At 42.3% G+C, this 14,002-nt stretch overlaps 2 protein-coding genes across 6 annotated transcripts in view; both read right to left on the bottom strand.

Annotated features, from left to right (window-relative positions):
* The window catches only part of POC1B (POC1 centriolar protein B), a 122,976-nt gene extending 110,714 nt beyond the window's left edge, over positions 1-12,262 (bottom strand). For 3 of the 5 annotated variants that reach the window (XM_030548579.1, XM_030548580.1, XM_030548583.1), the window contains exons 1-3: positions 12,167-12,262; positions 10,995-11,079; positions 492-663 (exon numbers count right to left, since the gene is read on the bottom strand). In XM_030548579.1, the coding sequence (XP_030404439.1) occupies positions 492-663; positions 10,995-11,079; positions 12,167-12,181 (272 nt within the window). In that variant the 5' untranslated portion in view covers positions 12,182-12,262. Of the gene's footprint in view, positions 1-491; positions 686-10,994; positions 11,080-12,166 lie in introns of those variants that run through there. The other 2 variants (XM_030548581.1, XM_030548582.1) reach the window with 2 other exon arrangements.
* GALNT4 (polypeptide N-acetylgalactosaminyltransferase 4) lies at positions 5,637-10,697 on the bottom strand. Its single transcript, XM_030548578.1, has one exon. It carries the CDS (start codon positions 10,246-10,248, stop codon positions 8,497-8,499), a length of 1,752 nt encoding a protein of 583 aa, XP_030404438.1. The 5' UTR covers positions 10,249-10,697; the 3' UTR covers positions 5,637-8,496.
* Positions 12,263-14,002: the final 1,740 nt, after the last annotated feature.

The raw sequence follows: 14,002 nt of genomic DNA, 5'->3' as shown, positions 1-14,002 counted from the left end.
TAAAAGCCTCTATCCTGTATAATGGTTTTACAATATTTTTTGTTCGTAATCACTACTGTTTTTCTCTAGAGGAACAGAAATTTTGATTGAATGAATAAAAGTTGCTGTGTTGTCTTGGCTTCCTTCATCATTTACCCCCCAAATTGCAAACAGTTGCACAGAATTTTAGCCACACAACTCCCATTTAAGTAAATGTATCCTTTGAGTTTGAAAGAAACACTGCCACATGAATTTTAGGCCTTCCTCTTCCTGCCACCCACTCATGCTTGCTTGCTTGCCTTGAGCTAAGGCCTCCTAATTTCTGTACTCTTATAGAACTGCAGAGGAACCAAGGAGAATGAAGAACCTTGCTTCCAGCTGCCAGCAGACTCCCATTATCCCTTAAGTCCACCTGATGTGGGAAGGGGGCAATAATCTACAGATCTGAAGTTTCTCCTATATTGGTATTACAGTATCAAAATATATAACCAATACACTTCAGTTATACTCACATACAGGGAATCCATAGTCTAATAGTCCGATCCTGAGAAGCAGATGCCATGAGGTGCCCATCTGGTGAAAATTGTACACTGGTCACAGCTTCTACATGACCCACAAATCTGAAAGCTCTAGACTGTGGCTTCAAATTCCATATCATAAGAAACCTATCCAAAGATGATGAGGCTGGCAAGAAATAATTTGAAAGCTATTTTCTGTTAAAAGCAAGCAACTACATTACTTGACATAATAAGAACTCCAATAATTACTCAAATTTAAAATATACATGTATTATAGCTACATACTTAACTGGTGACAGTACCTTAAATTCCACTATCATTAACAATCTTCTAATTTTTAATATGGAAGTCAAATGACACAAAATGCTTACAAAAACAATGAACGTGGATTTTGTCAATGCCACTGAATTTATTATCTATTTAATGTTTCGAGAGAAAGATTTGGTCTAGTGGCCCTAGTACAAAGTCTGGGAGCCAGCCAGGAACTCCGAAACAGAAATTTTGACACTAATGTTGGCTCTCTGTGACTTCAGACAAGTTATTATAAAAATTTTCTCCTCTGTAAAATAAGGAAGGACATTATTTTTGAGGTGTATTGAGCCAATTAGTTTGCAAAGAACTTTGAAGATGAAAATACTGTAAATATTCTAATAATTATAACACAGGTTTGACAATACCGAACAAAATTTAAAACATCTGGTAAGAGGCAAGCAAATATTGCCTTTTCTATCTACAGCTATTTAAAGTCATAGTGGTGAAATGAGCCACATTTTCACAGATGGGTGCCTAAAGTTCCATCTCTGCTGTGGGATTTTCAAAAAGCACTAAGTGTTGGCCTAACTCCACAGAGGTAGGCTTGTGCTAAAGCTGTACATGAAAATTCCAAGCCTAATATCTGTTTCAGTCACCTAAATTGGAATATAGGTGTCCACAAAAGTAATTAGGTATCTTGTAGGGATATTAAAGAAGGTACTAACAATGATTCCCCCAAGTGACAGTGACCCCCCAGTTTCACCAAGTACAAAAATCTTTTAGTTCTTCTGTTAAAACTTGTAAGCTCCTGTCTGCAGAAAACATTAATTGCATCTGCCCTGTGAAAGATACTCTATTACTACGTAAAACTTACAAACAAGTTAATTGACTTTGTTCTTGATGAAAACACTATGCTAGCCATAAGCTGTAATTGATACAATGTAAACAAACAGACCCTCACCCTCTGTGATTACAGGACCAGGGTCTCATATGAATTAACACACACCCTGAAAGTGGTAGAGACAATAAATTAAAATATGGTTAAAATATGGAATGTATGTTGATGAATGCTTGATATGCATGAATGGTTAGGCAGGTGCCTGCCTAGAAAGGGAATATCCATCGGCCGAAGAATGTATCAAGTGAACCACCAGACAACTCCCGGAGGGTAAACTGGGATCCACAACCATCACCTGGAAGGATGAGAAACACAAACGTTGGACAGTGTGAATCCACCAGGAATGTGCCATCTGCTGACTGAGTCAGCAACAGCAGGATGAAACAGCTCTCATTGACTAACATAGGAATTAATTCCTATAAGAATGAACTCCAAAGACTGAGGACTTCGAGGGTCTGGTTCTGCTGCCAACATCCAGGAACATCAGGTGCATCTGACACAGACTCGACTCCATCCTCTGGACCAAGATACGTGGCCAGTAACTTGGCATGAGCAACTTCTAGGCTGGTAACTATAACACCTATACAGAACTTGAATGAATGATTGTGTTAAAAAAAAATGTGTGTGTGTGTGTGTGTAAGGAATAAGTAGTAATAGGAATTGGTCAAACAATGTTGTTTACTTTTGTCTTTTGCTTTACTATTATATTTACAATAAATGTGGCATCTTTGCCTTATCCCTCTTAATAAGATCCTGCTGGTTTTTATTATATTGGTATAACAATCTGAGCACTCAAGTTTGAACATTTTGCACATTCTTTGAGTTTATGTGAATTTAATGGGAAACTGAGGCTGTTGGTTAAACAACAGCAAGCACTGGAACATATTTGTTTGCCTTTGCAGTCAGAACAGCTGATCATATACTGGACATAATTCTGTATAATGATGTGTTTAACTTTTTAAGCAAAATGTTTCCCACACTTTGCCTGGAAGTTTCTGAGCAGCTGAATGAAAATGACTAGTCTGGTAAGGTTAGGGTTACCAGACAGCAACTGTGAAAAAACGGGATGAGGGTGGGGGGTAATAGGCGCCTATATAAGAAAGAGTCCCAAAAAATAGGACATCTGATCACCCTAGGTAAAGTTCTCTGTCAGTGCTTGGAAGGCAGGGAAGGCAAGGGAATGACTGGTGTATAGTGGGTGGGGATGGCATAATCAGAAAGGAAAAAAAAAAAAGAAAGGAGAGAACAAAAAGAATTATTTCCTCACTGCGAGTGGGAAAAGAGGGGATGGGAGAATAGGATCTCCCTTGCAATTGAAGAAGATGTGAAGAAGTTAATACTTCTCTGCCCAACTTGCACCAGAGAGGGCAGCAATTTAGGAGGCAAGAGATCTGGAAAAGAGCTCTAAATTTTAAGAGACATATACAGCACAAGGCAAGACTAGTACATATAAGATGATGAGCCCCCCAGTAGAGTCTACACAGTCCTCTCCATGGATCTAATCTCCGCTTTCCCCAGAAGCCAAGGAGAAGGGTGGTCTCTGAGGCAAGGTGTTATCACTGGATCCCCTACTTTGGAGGGTGTCTGGTTAGTAGGTATGTGATAAGTTTTTCTAACTTTGAGAGTTATTTTATAGTAGGCCCTTTCTGATAATATTTTGTCTCTTTTTTTGGGGGGGGCAGCAGCTGTAGGAGAGAGAATTTGAGTTCACCAACTTTGAAATAATGGGACAGATTATTTATTAGGCCACTACTTCCTAAACTAAATATAACCCACAAACCACATGGAGCACAAGCTGGCATATCACATAGCACTGGCTCTTTTCCTTGCTTTCAGACATTAAACATTTTTAAATTACATTCTAACTCCTTCCTTTTACTGCTTTACTCATTTTTTTAAATAACCACAAATAAGTATCGGTCTAAATCAAGCTGAAAAAAAAGACACAGAAAGATATAAGTGAGCACAATGAAAAAAAAAGGAAATTCTGAGCTGCAGCTCTCATTCCATCCTAACTAAGGCCCCAATTCTGGAAAGAGAACTGAGTCCCATTAATTTCAATGGGATCCTGAGATAGGCTGAATATTTCTGCTTCCAGGAATTGGGACTAACTGTGATGTACCTTCTACATAAGATTTCATACGATCTTAAACCTCTGCAACACCTTAGCACAATAATATAAATTAAGATATTTCAGGATTTCTTTCCTTATTTGTCTTTTGTGAACATAATATGGTGGAAAATAATTATTATAAATACATCTATGGTTAATGTTGCTAACAGCAACAACTTCTCTCCAACAGTGGCGTTGAAGCCATATTAGCTGCAACTGAATTTTAATTATTCTTTATCTGTAAAGAAATGCACTTTATAAGTGATTAATATTTATTACCTTTAAAGTAATTCTTCTGTTTCTTTATTTCAGTTTAAGATGGTTCTCTGAGTTATCCAAGCAAAGTATTTCACAGAAATTTTTATAAAATTGTTTCCCTTTTTGCACCATGTTTTCCTTTCCCTCAATAAGATTATAAATGCATTAAGTTCTACAAAATTCATATAAAATGTTAAAATACCTGTTTAAACGTGGCTCTTCCCAGGCAGAGGCTAAATATGATGTCCCAAGCCATTGTAGACCAAGCCTAATTGTAATGTGTTATGGATGCATCAACACTGGAAAATGTAGTGTAGTATAATGCTGTCTGATCTTTATATAGGTATGGATACATTGCCATGTTACACCCTTTAAACACACCAATTGGTCCATAGACTAGTTTTGTAAAACTGTTTATAATACGAGCAGGTCTGATATATATACACTGCCCACAGGAGATATGTGAACACCTTCATGTTTGAACATGGTTCTAGTTAAGTATCCGCCCACACTACAACAATGATGTTTTAGCAGGGCAAAAACTTGACTATGCACAAACCTCATGTCAAAACATTGTTAATTCTTGTCCGTGTACAAAAAACATTACAACCACAGTTTTACTTAAGTATCTAATGATACAGGCAATTGAAATAGAAATTAACTATAGATTTTTCTCTACATATTTTGCTTTTCTTCATCTGAATCAAAGACTAGCTCAGTAGTTTGAGCATTGGCCTGCTAAACCCACGGTTGTCAGTTCAATCCTTGAGGGGGTCATTTAGGGATCTGGGGCAAAAATCTGTCTGGGGATTAGCCCTGCTTTGAGCAAGGGGCTGGACTAGATGACTTCCTGAGGTCCCTTCCAACCCTGACATTCTAGGAAACAATGGAACGATAGTCTATGCAAACACCAGGTTTATACATTTCTGGGCTGCAATTATTAGTAAAAGGGCACTCAAACAAGGATACTTCTTTGGCAGTAAATAAAGACATCTGGACTTACTCCCTCACCCCTCAATACTGCCAAATTCAGAATAAAAGTTATTGGCCATATTGATCACATGTCTACCAAAGACAGTAAGGTTCCATGTAGAATGGAACTCCAACCCCCACAGAACACCACAGTAGTGCTGATATTGTTAACAAGATTTAGTAGGACTGAACTGTGCTACAGTTTGACCTTTTGTAGAACTGTTAGACAGTTAAACACATGATTTGGTCTCATCTACTTAACGCTCAACTATATCAGAAGGTTATCTTGCTGTAACCAAGTCATGCAATTAAACAAGAATTACAGTGTAGATGAACTTAAATACTCAAATCAAATGGGGACATTAAAACAGCTATGCCTCTTTCAAACAGACTTTCATCATTAGTTAGTGTGGTAAATACATATACAACAGTAATTCTAAGGAGCTTCTATTTGACGATAAACAAATTTCTGCCAAAGGGATGGCGAGGTTGCTTAAATTCAGAAACTTCATTGGGTATTAAGCAGAAGTAGTTTAATATTATTAACCTTTATAAAATGTCAAAATACTGGAGTTTGTTCTAAATGTAGTGGACACTAATACAAGTGGCAAAGATCAAAAACAAAACGAAAGCCAGACAACTAACCTACGTTCAGTTATCATTTTTATTACTGTTTTCAAAAAAAATTACATTTAATCAATGTTAAATGTACATAGTTTCGTCATTTAAAATCAGTAGTTTAAAATCCACATATAGTAATTTTTCCCCCCAAATTCCCATAAAACTATGATAGAATTAAAAATAGATATATTTATACCTTTGTTTCTCAGAGTATCAGATTTTCCAGAAATCTGTACATAGAATTAAAAGATTACAGTAGCAATGCTTCAGTTATGGTTGAGACTGCCGTTTCCAAGTTCCTATGATCAGATATTTATAATATTATAAAAATTGCTCCGATTGGGCAGAAGTGTTGCATTCTTAGTCTTATTTTTCTGTTTAAAAAAGCTGAAATATGGAATAAGAAAATTCTCTTGAATTGTTTGTCAGTTATAAGTGCATTGAAAAGAGTGTAATATTTAAGAAACTTATTCATTCTTATTTTCTGCTCAGACAGCGCAACAACTTATTTTTAAACTTCCAATTCACAAAATAGTCCTCCAAGAGGAGCACAATATTTGCTAGTTTTATAAAAATAATAAATGTTAGAACTGAATAAAAATTGCATAGTCTGCATGCACAGTACTTCATGTCCCTCACTAAATAAGTATGCCTGGCATACAAGGTAGATGCACATGCAAGCATGAATCCATTTGGAAGTGTGCATGCTGAAACAAATTTGTTTATGGTAAGGCTTTCACAAATGCATGTGACCATATAAAGCTTGCTCTTTCAGAATGCCATGGGCTGTAGTCTCTCAAAGCAGTAGGTCTACAAAGGAATGCAGAGGTATTCCTTGGCACATCAGGTTTGGTGAATGTGCCAAGGAGTGCCTTGCTGATCAATATAATGTTACAATTCCCTTATTCTATACCAATTTATACAAATCAGATTTCAAATTAGTCATTTTAAAATAAATTACAAAGACTTATAATGTCCATTGCCACATAGTGGCAATCATTTTTACTATGGCCCCGCACTACACTCCTAATACAGAATCTTCCTCATCTAGTCCCTCTTTCAGCCCAGCCCCAGAGACTCTTGCCTCAACTTGCTGGCCACTTCTTTCCCTTCCTCCCTCCAATCCTTCAAAAGTCCTTAGAAATACCTCTGAATACACACCCTTTTCCTTCTTGTCTCATTATTTCTAGAAAGTCCCTAGTCCTTTTACGACCCCAGTTTCTCCCTCCAAACAGCCATCTCCTTTCCCTTCTGCCTAGCCCTGGTTGTAATGAACCAACACCACCTACTATATCCCACTAGACCTTCCCCAGATTTTTTTTATTGCTCACTTCCTGTCATTAATTTGTGACTTTATCTGAAGATAAGAGCTGTCAGTCCCAGATCAAGATTTGGTATCTGGTGGCTACTGCTAGAGAGCACAAAATGAACATCGAAACCTCCCCCCCCCCCAAACAAACAAAAAAAAAAACCTGGATTTGCCAAAGCTTAAGTCAATGCCTTGAAGAATCATGTAGAGGCCCCAACGCACTTGGTACTGGCATTGTACTTTTTCTGGAATATGCAATCCAATTATCACACACCTACGAAACTTTATTTGAACGTCCTAGCTACGATCACATATTTAAACAAACACCTTAATGCAATGGTTCTCAACCTGAAGGTTGCTTGCGATCCAATCAGCACACAGCTGCAGCCCATGTGACGTCCTCAGGCCCACACAGGCCATATACATATGGAGTGAATATGACCCACATAACACGGAGAGCTGCATATGCAGCCTGCAACAGTAAATAGGTGGAGAACCACTGCCTTAATATTATTATGAAAAGACCTACACAAGCACCTCTTTCCTTCACCTAACATACTGATATATAAAATATTACATAAATTTAAAAAAAGAAAGAATGCAAAAGATTATGTAAACATATAGTGTTGAGACTATAAACAAGTGTCCAGAAATTGAGTACTCACTAATGCTTAGAGGACTCAGAATGTGCATACTAGTTCTGAGAATTGAAAGATAAGAGACAGATGTCAACATGAGACCCATCCTTTTCTCTCTCACATTCAAGATAAATGCACCACACACACTCTATTGTCTCCAACCATTCCCTTCCCACCCCGAACCTCCACCTGGCCAACATTTTCATACTGCCAGCCCATCTTCCTAGTTCCACTATCTCCAGTATTAGGGTGCAGGGCAAGGGTGTTGAAGAATCAAGTTGCTTTCAGGAACTAGGGCAAGACTGAATTAGGGAATGAAGCAGGGCCAGTCCTAATGTTTCCCGTCTTCCAAGTAGTTAGAAAATAGAAACTTTCATTCCTTCAAAATAATATGACCTGTTCAACACCCTTAGGAGTTGGCAGATCCCCAATAAATGCCTGGATGATTATACAACGTACTAAGGATTAAGGTTCGACTTCCCACACCAATGTTAACTCAGCCACGTACTACTGTATTATTTATTCTGTGAATATCTGCAATATAGCTAAGTAAACACTGCTGTGAGAACCTTAACTTCTGTAGATTTAAATTCTTAACCTTAATACTGAAGTAACATAGATTTTCTTTCATTTGATGTAAGAAATCTTCAGGTCTAAAACAGGTCATGCTCTTCCTAAAACTAAAATATAAACTGAAATGCAAGAAATAATGAATCAAACCTCTACAAAAATAAAAACCTTAAGTCAGTACAAAAAGGCACTTTTAAATACTAAATTCCCAGTATTTGCCAACCCACTTTCGTACACTTCAGTATTAAGAGATTTAGCTCCTAAACTACTATAAGGAAGGCTCTCAGAGGACATCCGTGTACCAAAGCACAGCCAGCCACTAATTTACGCTGAAGTTCTTCAGATAATAACTATCATCAGTGGCTTTTTTATTTCTCAAACTTCCAAATTTGATTTTTATCTGCAGCATTACAAGTCCTCATTTGCACATCAGGCCGACCCTCAGAAGTACGATAAGCACTAAGGCACTTTCCTGAATGAGGATGATAAATAGTCCCATCCTCTTTAAAATGCCATATGATATTTTCTGGGACAGGGGAGCTCTCTTTTGGGCAGTTCCTCATGCCAATGAAATCCTTTTGTTCAGGCACTTCAGCACATAGTTCAGTCACAGAGTTAAACCTAATTTCTTTACTCGATGTATATTCAAAGAACTGATTGCCTCCTTGACCATGACATCCAAAGAGAGAGACATGAGTCCCAGTAGGATTATGTTCAGGTGAATTGTAGTCTAAACATTCTGACGATATTCCCATACTGTGGATAGCTCCATGCCAGCCCGGACGATCCTCTGGTACATGTAAGCTGGAAAAAATATTTTTCAAATACCAGTCAAAATTCTTACATTTCAAACGCTCTCTTAGTAGCTTTCTTTCAGAAATATCACCGTAATTTTCTTTTCTTGCTGGAGGATTTCTATTGTAAAAATGTTCTTTATACTCATCCATCCACACTTCAGCAGCACGTGCAGTGTTCTGAAGGAAATTTGGCCTCGCATATGGAGCCCGCTTTGGAAACACATGGCCTACATGGGAACAAGGATGGATCTCCAATGTGCCACCACATTGCCACACCCTGAATGATAGTTCTAAATTCTCCCCACCCCAGACATCCATCCCTGTGTCATATGTACCAAGATACTCAAAATACTTCTTACTAACTGCAAATAGCCCACCAGCCATAGTTGGGGATCTAATAGGGTCAGTTTTAGATTTCCATCTTTGACGTTCATGTTCAGGCACAGAATGCCACTGAAATGTCAATCGCCAGTCAAATCCCCCAATCATGGGCTCACCCGTCTGCATGTAGAATTCAAATGTATTCCAGTCAATGGTATCTATAACAGGACAAATGATCACAGTCTCGTTCTCAGCAATCCTCTCTAAAAGTGGTTCCAGCCAACCGGAGTTACACTCACAATGACAATCTAGGAATGTAAGGACATCACCAGTAGCAAAAGTAGCTCCAATTAAGCGTGCACGAACCAGTCCTTCTCGTTTGCTGGTTCTTATCAAACGAACTCTTTTCAGGTTACTAATGTACTTTTCAAGTTCAGCCTTCAGATATATTTTATCGCTCAAGTCATCCACTAGTATAATTTCTTTTAGAAGTACTGCAGGAGATGTTTCAAGAACGCTGTGAACTGTCCGCAGTAAGGTTGACCAAGCTTCATTATAGAAAGCAATTATAACGGATGTAGTTGGGAGTTTTCTATAGTTGTAAGATTTGGCTTTACATTCATACATTCGATTGTCCTGTATGTGACGATGTAGAGATATTTTGTCACTCAAATAAATATTAATTGCATATTTTTCAATCAGCTCTTCTTCAAGTTTCTTTTCCTCAGGAGACAACTGTGGACGAGCGGCCTTACCCCATTCTCCTGGCGCAGAAGAATCAGGAGGGGATTTTTCATAAACTGGACGAGCCAAATCCTCTGCTTTTTCTGCTCTGTCAGAAAAGTGTCTCTCCCATCTCCCATTGGTGACGCTGTCTCCGGTGGAGGAGGCATGGAAGGTAGAAACAGACAGCTCCACTACGAAGTAGGCAACCATCAAGAGGCCAAGCAACAGGCAGCTTCTGCCAAGCCAAGTCCATCTTCTGGCCAGACGGATCCTCATTGCACGCGATTAAACCAGCCGCGGGCAGACGGGAGAGCTGTAAGTTCTTGCAGCGCTCTGCCCCTTCCTAGCACCGCCAGGAGCCGCGGGCGGGCGGGCAGCAGTTCCGGGCTCAGGGTGCTGGAGACTGGGGTGGGAGGGTTGCAACAAGTCCTCTTCTTCCCGGATATAGAGTCCGGAGCGGGGATGCGGAGCAGCAAAAAAAAAAACAAGGAAGCAGCGTCCCTCCCCCGGCCCGCTCCCCGCCTCCTGTGCAGCGCGCCCCCGCCCCAGCTCTCTCGCGCCTTACTTCCTCCTCCCTGTCCCCAGGACAAACCCCTCCCTCGCGCACTCTCCCTCTGCCTTGTGGTTTGCTCAAAAAGTTGTCGCTTAAAAAAGGGACAGGGAGCCCTTGGCCCGTCCGACCCAGAAAAACACCTCCCCCCTCCTATCCTGTGAGCCAGCCCCGCCCGACGGGGGCCGGAGCTAGCCCAGCAGCCACACAAACACGCTTCTCCGGAAGCCGCTGAGCAACTTTCCTCGCTCATCCCGGAGAGTAAACACCGCCTCCGGGCCAAGCGACAACCTGTAGGGGCCACCCACCTGTAGCCATCCTATCGCTCCTCCTCCTCCGTGCGCTCCAGGGGCACTGTACCCTCCCTCCCCATTGAGTACAGTCCCGTTGCAGGAGCTGCGCGTCTGGATCCTACACGAAGCGTTCAGCACAAACTGGCACACTAACGCGCTACCAAAGGTAACAAACTCACCAAGTGCCGTGGTGGTCGGGCTGAAGTCAACGCCGGTGACTGCAGCTTTGTGGCCTTTAAAGGGACGAATTAAGATAGGATCCTCCTGGAGAAGAAGTTGTAATATCTGAGAACTCGGTTTTGAGTCACCACCTGATTGTTGTTCTCTGTGTCACCCCGGAACTCGCCATGTTAAGATCACACCAAGATCAATATTGAAAGGAGGTAGCTTCTCTCAGATACAGTTTATAGATTCTAGGAAAGCAGCAGCTTCCTAGAATCTTCCATTATAACAACAGTGGGGAAGGAGATTACTGCAAAGCATCCCAAAAGCTAGAACGCTGCTCAAGGTTGCATTACTAAGTGCGGTGACATCCAAGAGGCCCAGGCATAAGTGCTGGTCTCTAGATGTTGAAATGGAGAAAAATCCCGAGAAGACAGGCCCTACAGAATGTCCCTGTAGTACTGATGTTCCCGAGCAACAACCCGCTGCCCATGTGGATTCTGGCCCTGGATGGTAGTAAAATGCCCTGCAACAAACAGGACTGATATATGCAAGGCCACCCTCCTACTCCCCTTTAAGGGACTGTAACTCTCCTCTGACAAGTCAAAGTGAGAGGGCGTTTTCAATGTGTTTTGATTTGGTTACCGCAAACGAGAACCCTTGAACAGCTGTTGGACGCCCCCCGCCCTCCCTGTTTCAAGGGCAGGGGTTTTCCATTGGCAGAGCGAGCTGTGACAGACTTTTCCCCGTTCCTTATAGGCTCCATGTTGGCCAGCTCGCTCACTGATCTGCCCAGCTCCCCAAACGCCCATCACCGTGACAGCTGAGCGCTGCCCTTAGCGGTAGCAGTAGGAGTAGAGGGGCACTAGCGGGGCTTGTCGCCTCCCCTGGGAGCGGCGGGGAGCCGGGTAACGTGCTCCAGTGCCGCGGCGCTGGCTCGCACGCCCCGGGGGGCAACTTGAACCCAGAGCTCGGCCCCAGGTGGAGAAGGGGCAGGGCCAGGAGGCGCAGCCGCCGCTTGGTGCCCAGCTGGACACACGCTCATCCGTTCGGGGCCTGGCGGGCGGCTGCCCGGGACAGGCTCATCCCAGCGCGCACAGCAGAGCCGCCAGCTCCCTCCCTTCCCTCTGCCGCAGGAGCGGGGCTCGGCGGGCAGCGTCTCCCCAGACCCACCCGCCCGCTCCCTTACCAGCACGGACGCCATGGGACAGGGGCCCGGCGCCGCGCTCCCCTGCCCTGAAACACCAGCAGCCGCGCCGTGGCCCAGTCAAACCCCCCGCGCTCCAGACCCGACTAGCAGAGCCCCGAATTCGACCCCAGCAGCAGCCCCTGCCTAGCTGGGGGCCCCTCCCAACCCTGTGAGCGCGGCGCCGAGCTTAGAGCCGCATCCATGCGATAGGCATTCTACTCGCCCTCAAAGAGACAGTTGCTTAGTTACCGGGAGCGTCCATGTCCTGCGCTGCCCCCTCCCCCGGACCACGCCCCCAGACAGACGCGCGCGCTCCAGCCCTAGCCCCAAAGCTCCGCGCGAGCTCAGCGTGTGGCCTGTCCCCGCCCCTCTTGCAGGGCGGCTTCGGCCCCCTCCTCTGCCTCCGCAGCACGAGCCCAGCGGCATGGAACGCGCAACGGTGCTTCCGCTGCTGACCCGCCGCCCGGGGGCGGAGCGGGCCGAGCTAATAGGCCGGGGTGGGGGAATCACCTGGCAGAGCCGGCTATGGGGGGGATACCACCTTCTTTCCTAACGCCTTAATACTCAACCCCCCCTCAGCCATGGTACAGCCATATTGTGGAGGGGGGTTGGGGGCGGGGAAAGGCTCGCGCCAGTCTTGGATGAGATTTGTGTGGTAAATGTGGGCAAATGTCAAGGAATTTAAATTTCAGACACAGGGTTGGAAAAAGATGTTCATCTGCACCAATCAAAACGTAGGACAGGCAAAGTCAGCAAAATGCTGCTTGAAAACAAGAGTTTAATTGAAGGCTATTCACTTTGTATATTTTAACAGATGGTATTGAGAGGTGGTGTTTTAACAGTTATAAAGCTCTGACTTCTAAAATCTGTCTTCCCCCATAATTTCCCACAACTGTGAAAATTTAATTCATTTTTAAAAATGCGTAAAAAAAAAAAAAGAATTCTGCCAAAACTACCTGAAGAATTATGATGCTGAATGAACTCCACATAATTAGGGAATCTGCTGCGTAGTAGCAGATTTCAGGGGCTTGCAGGTTGGTTTCCCACTGTAGAAGAAATCAGTGATGCAGAATCTAAATATTTTAAATCAGGTTACTTGTTTTAATTTACACTGTATAAAATCAATATTTCAAAGACTGTGATCAGAAATTACAGTAATAGGAGGGCATATAAATCATCAAAGACAGATTTACACCACTCCTTGAACAAAGGCAGTCAAGCGTCTCACAAGCAACCCCTTCTTTCACCAATACCCAGGGAGAAACTCTAACCCAAAAACCGACTAGTTAGAGACACGAATATAGAGCAACCTTTCCTGCTTCTTGCTTTCCTGCTGCTCCTCCCCAAAAGAAAATTGCAGAACCAGCAACAGCATTTCTTCAAGACTGAACAGTACTTCTCCAATAAGAAAAAACATTAAACCTACAGGTAACACTGCTAGCTACTGACTCTTGTCATAAAAATATGTATAGAAATGGCTGAAAATGGACAGAATCCAAAATTTGTTTACCTATCATTTAATGGGGTATGAACTGAATTAGATCACAAAAACTCCTTCTCCCAGATGTTGCATTCCTTAAAGCCACATAGGAAGAAATAGATAAACCCTGAATAGAGCAATCACGAAGGAAACTGCTTACTGATCTCAAGGAAAGGAGAAAATACTTACAGAAAAGGTAATGTAATATATGCTAGCTTAGTATGCTTTTATTCTATACAATTTACTTTTCTGTATTTTCTATGTCAAAAATTATTGCTCTGTTTAAGTAATTGGAACTGGTGGCTGTTACTGAGGAGGTTCCCCAGCAGAAGAAATGAATCAATGCTAAAAGGAGG

Source organism: Gopherus evgoodei, chromosome 1 (assembly GCF_007399415.2).
Source record: "Gopherus evgoodei ecotype Sinaloan lineage chromosome 1, rGopEvg1_v1.p, whole genome shotgun sequence".
Classification (NCBI taxonomy): Eukaryota; Metazoa; Chordata; order Testudines; family Testudinidae; genus Gopherus; species Gopherus evgoodei.
Note: the sequence above shows the minus strand (reverse complement) of the source record. Positions and strands in the feature narration are given on the sequence as shown.

Excerpts from the sequence above, each read along its gene's own strand:
- GALNT4 (XM_030548578.1), bottom strand. The coding sequence starts at position 10,248 with ATGAGGATCCGTCTGGCCAGAAGATGGACTTGGCTTGGCAGAAGCTGC.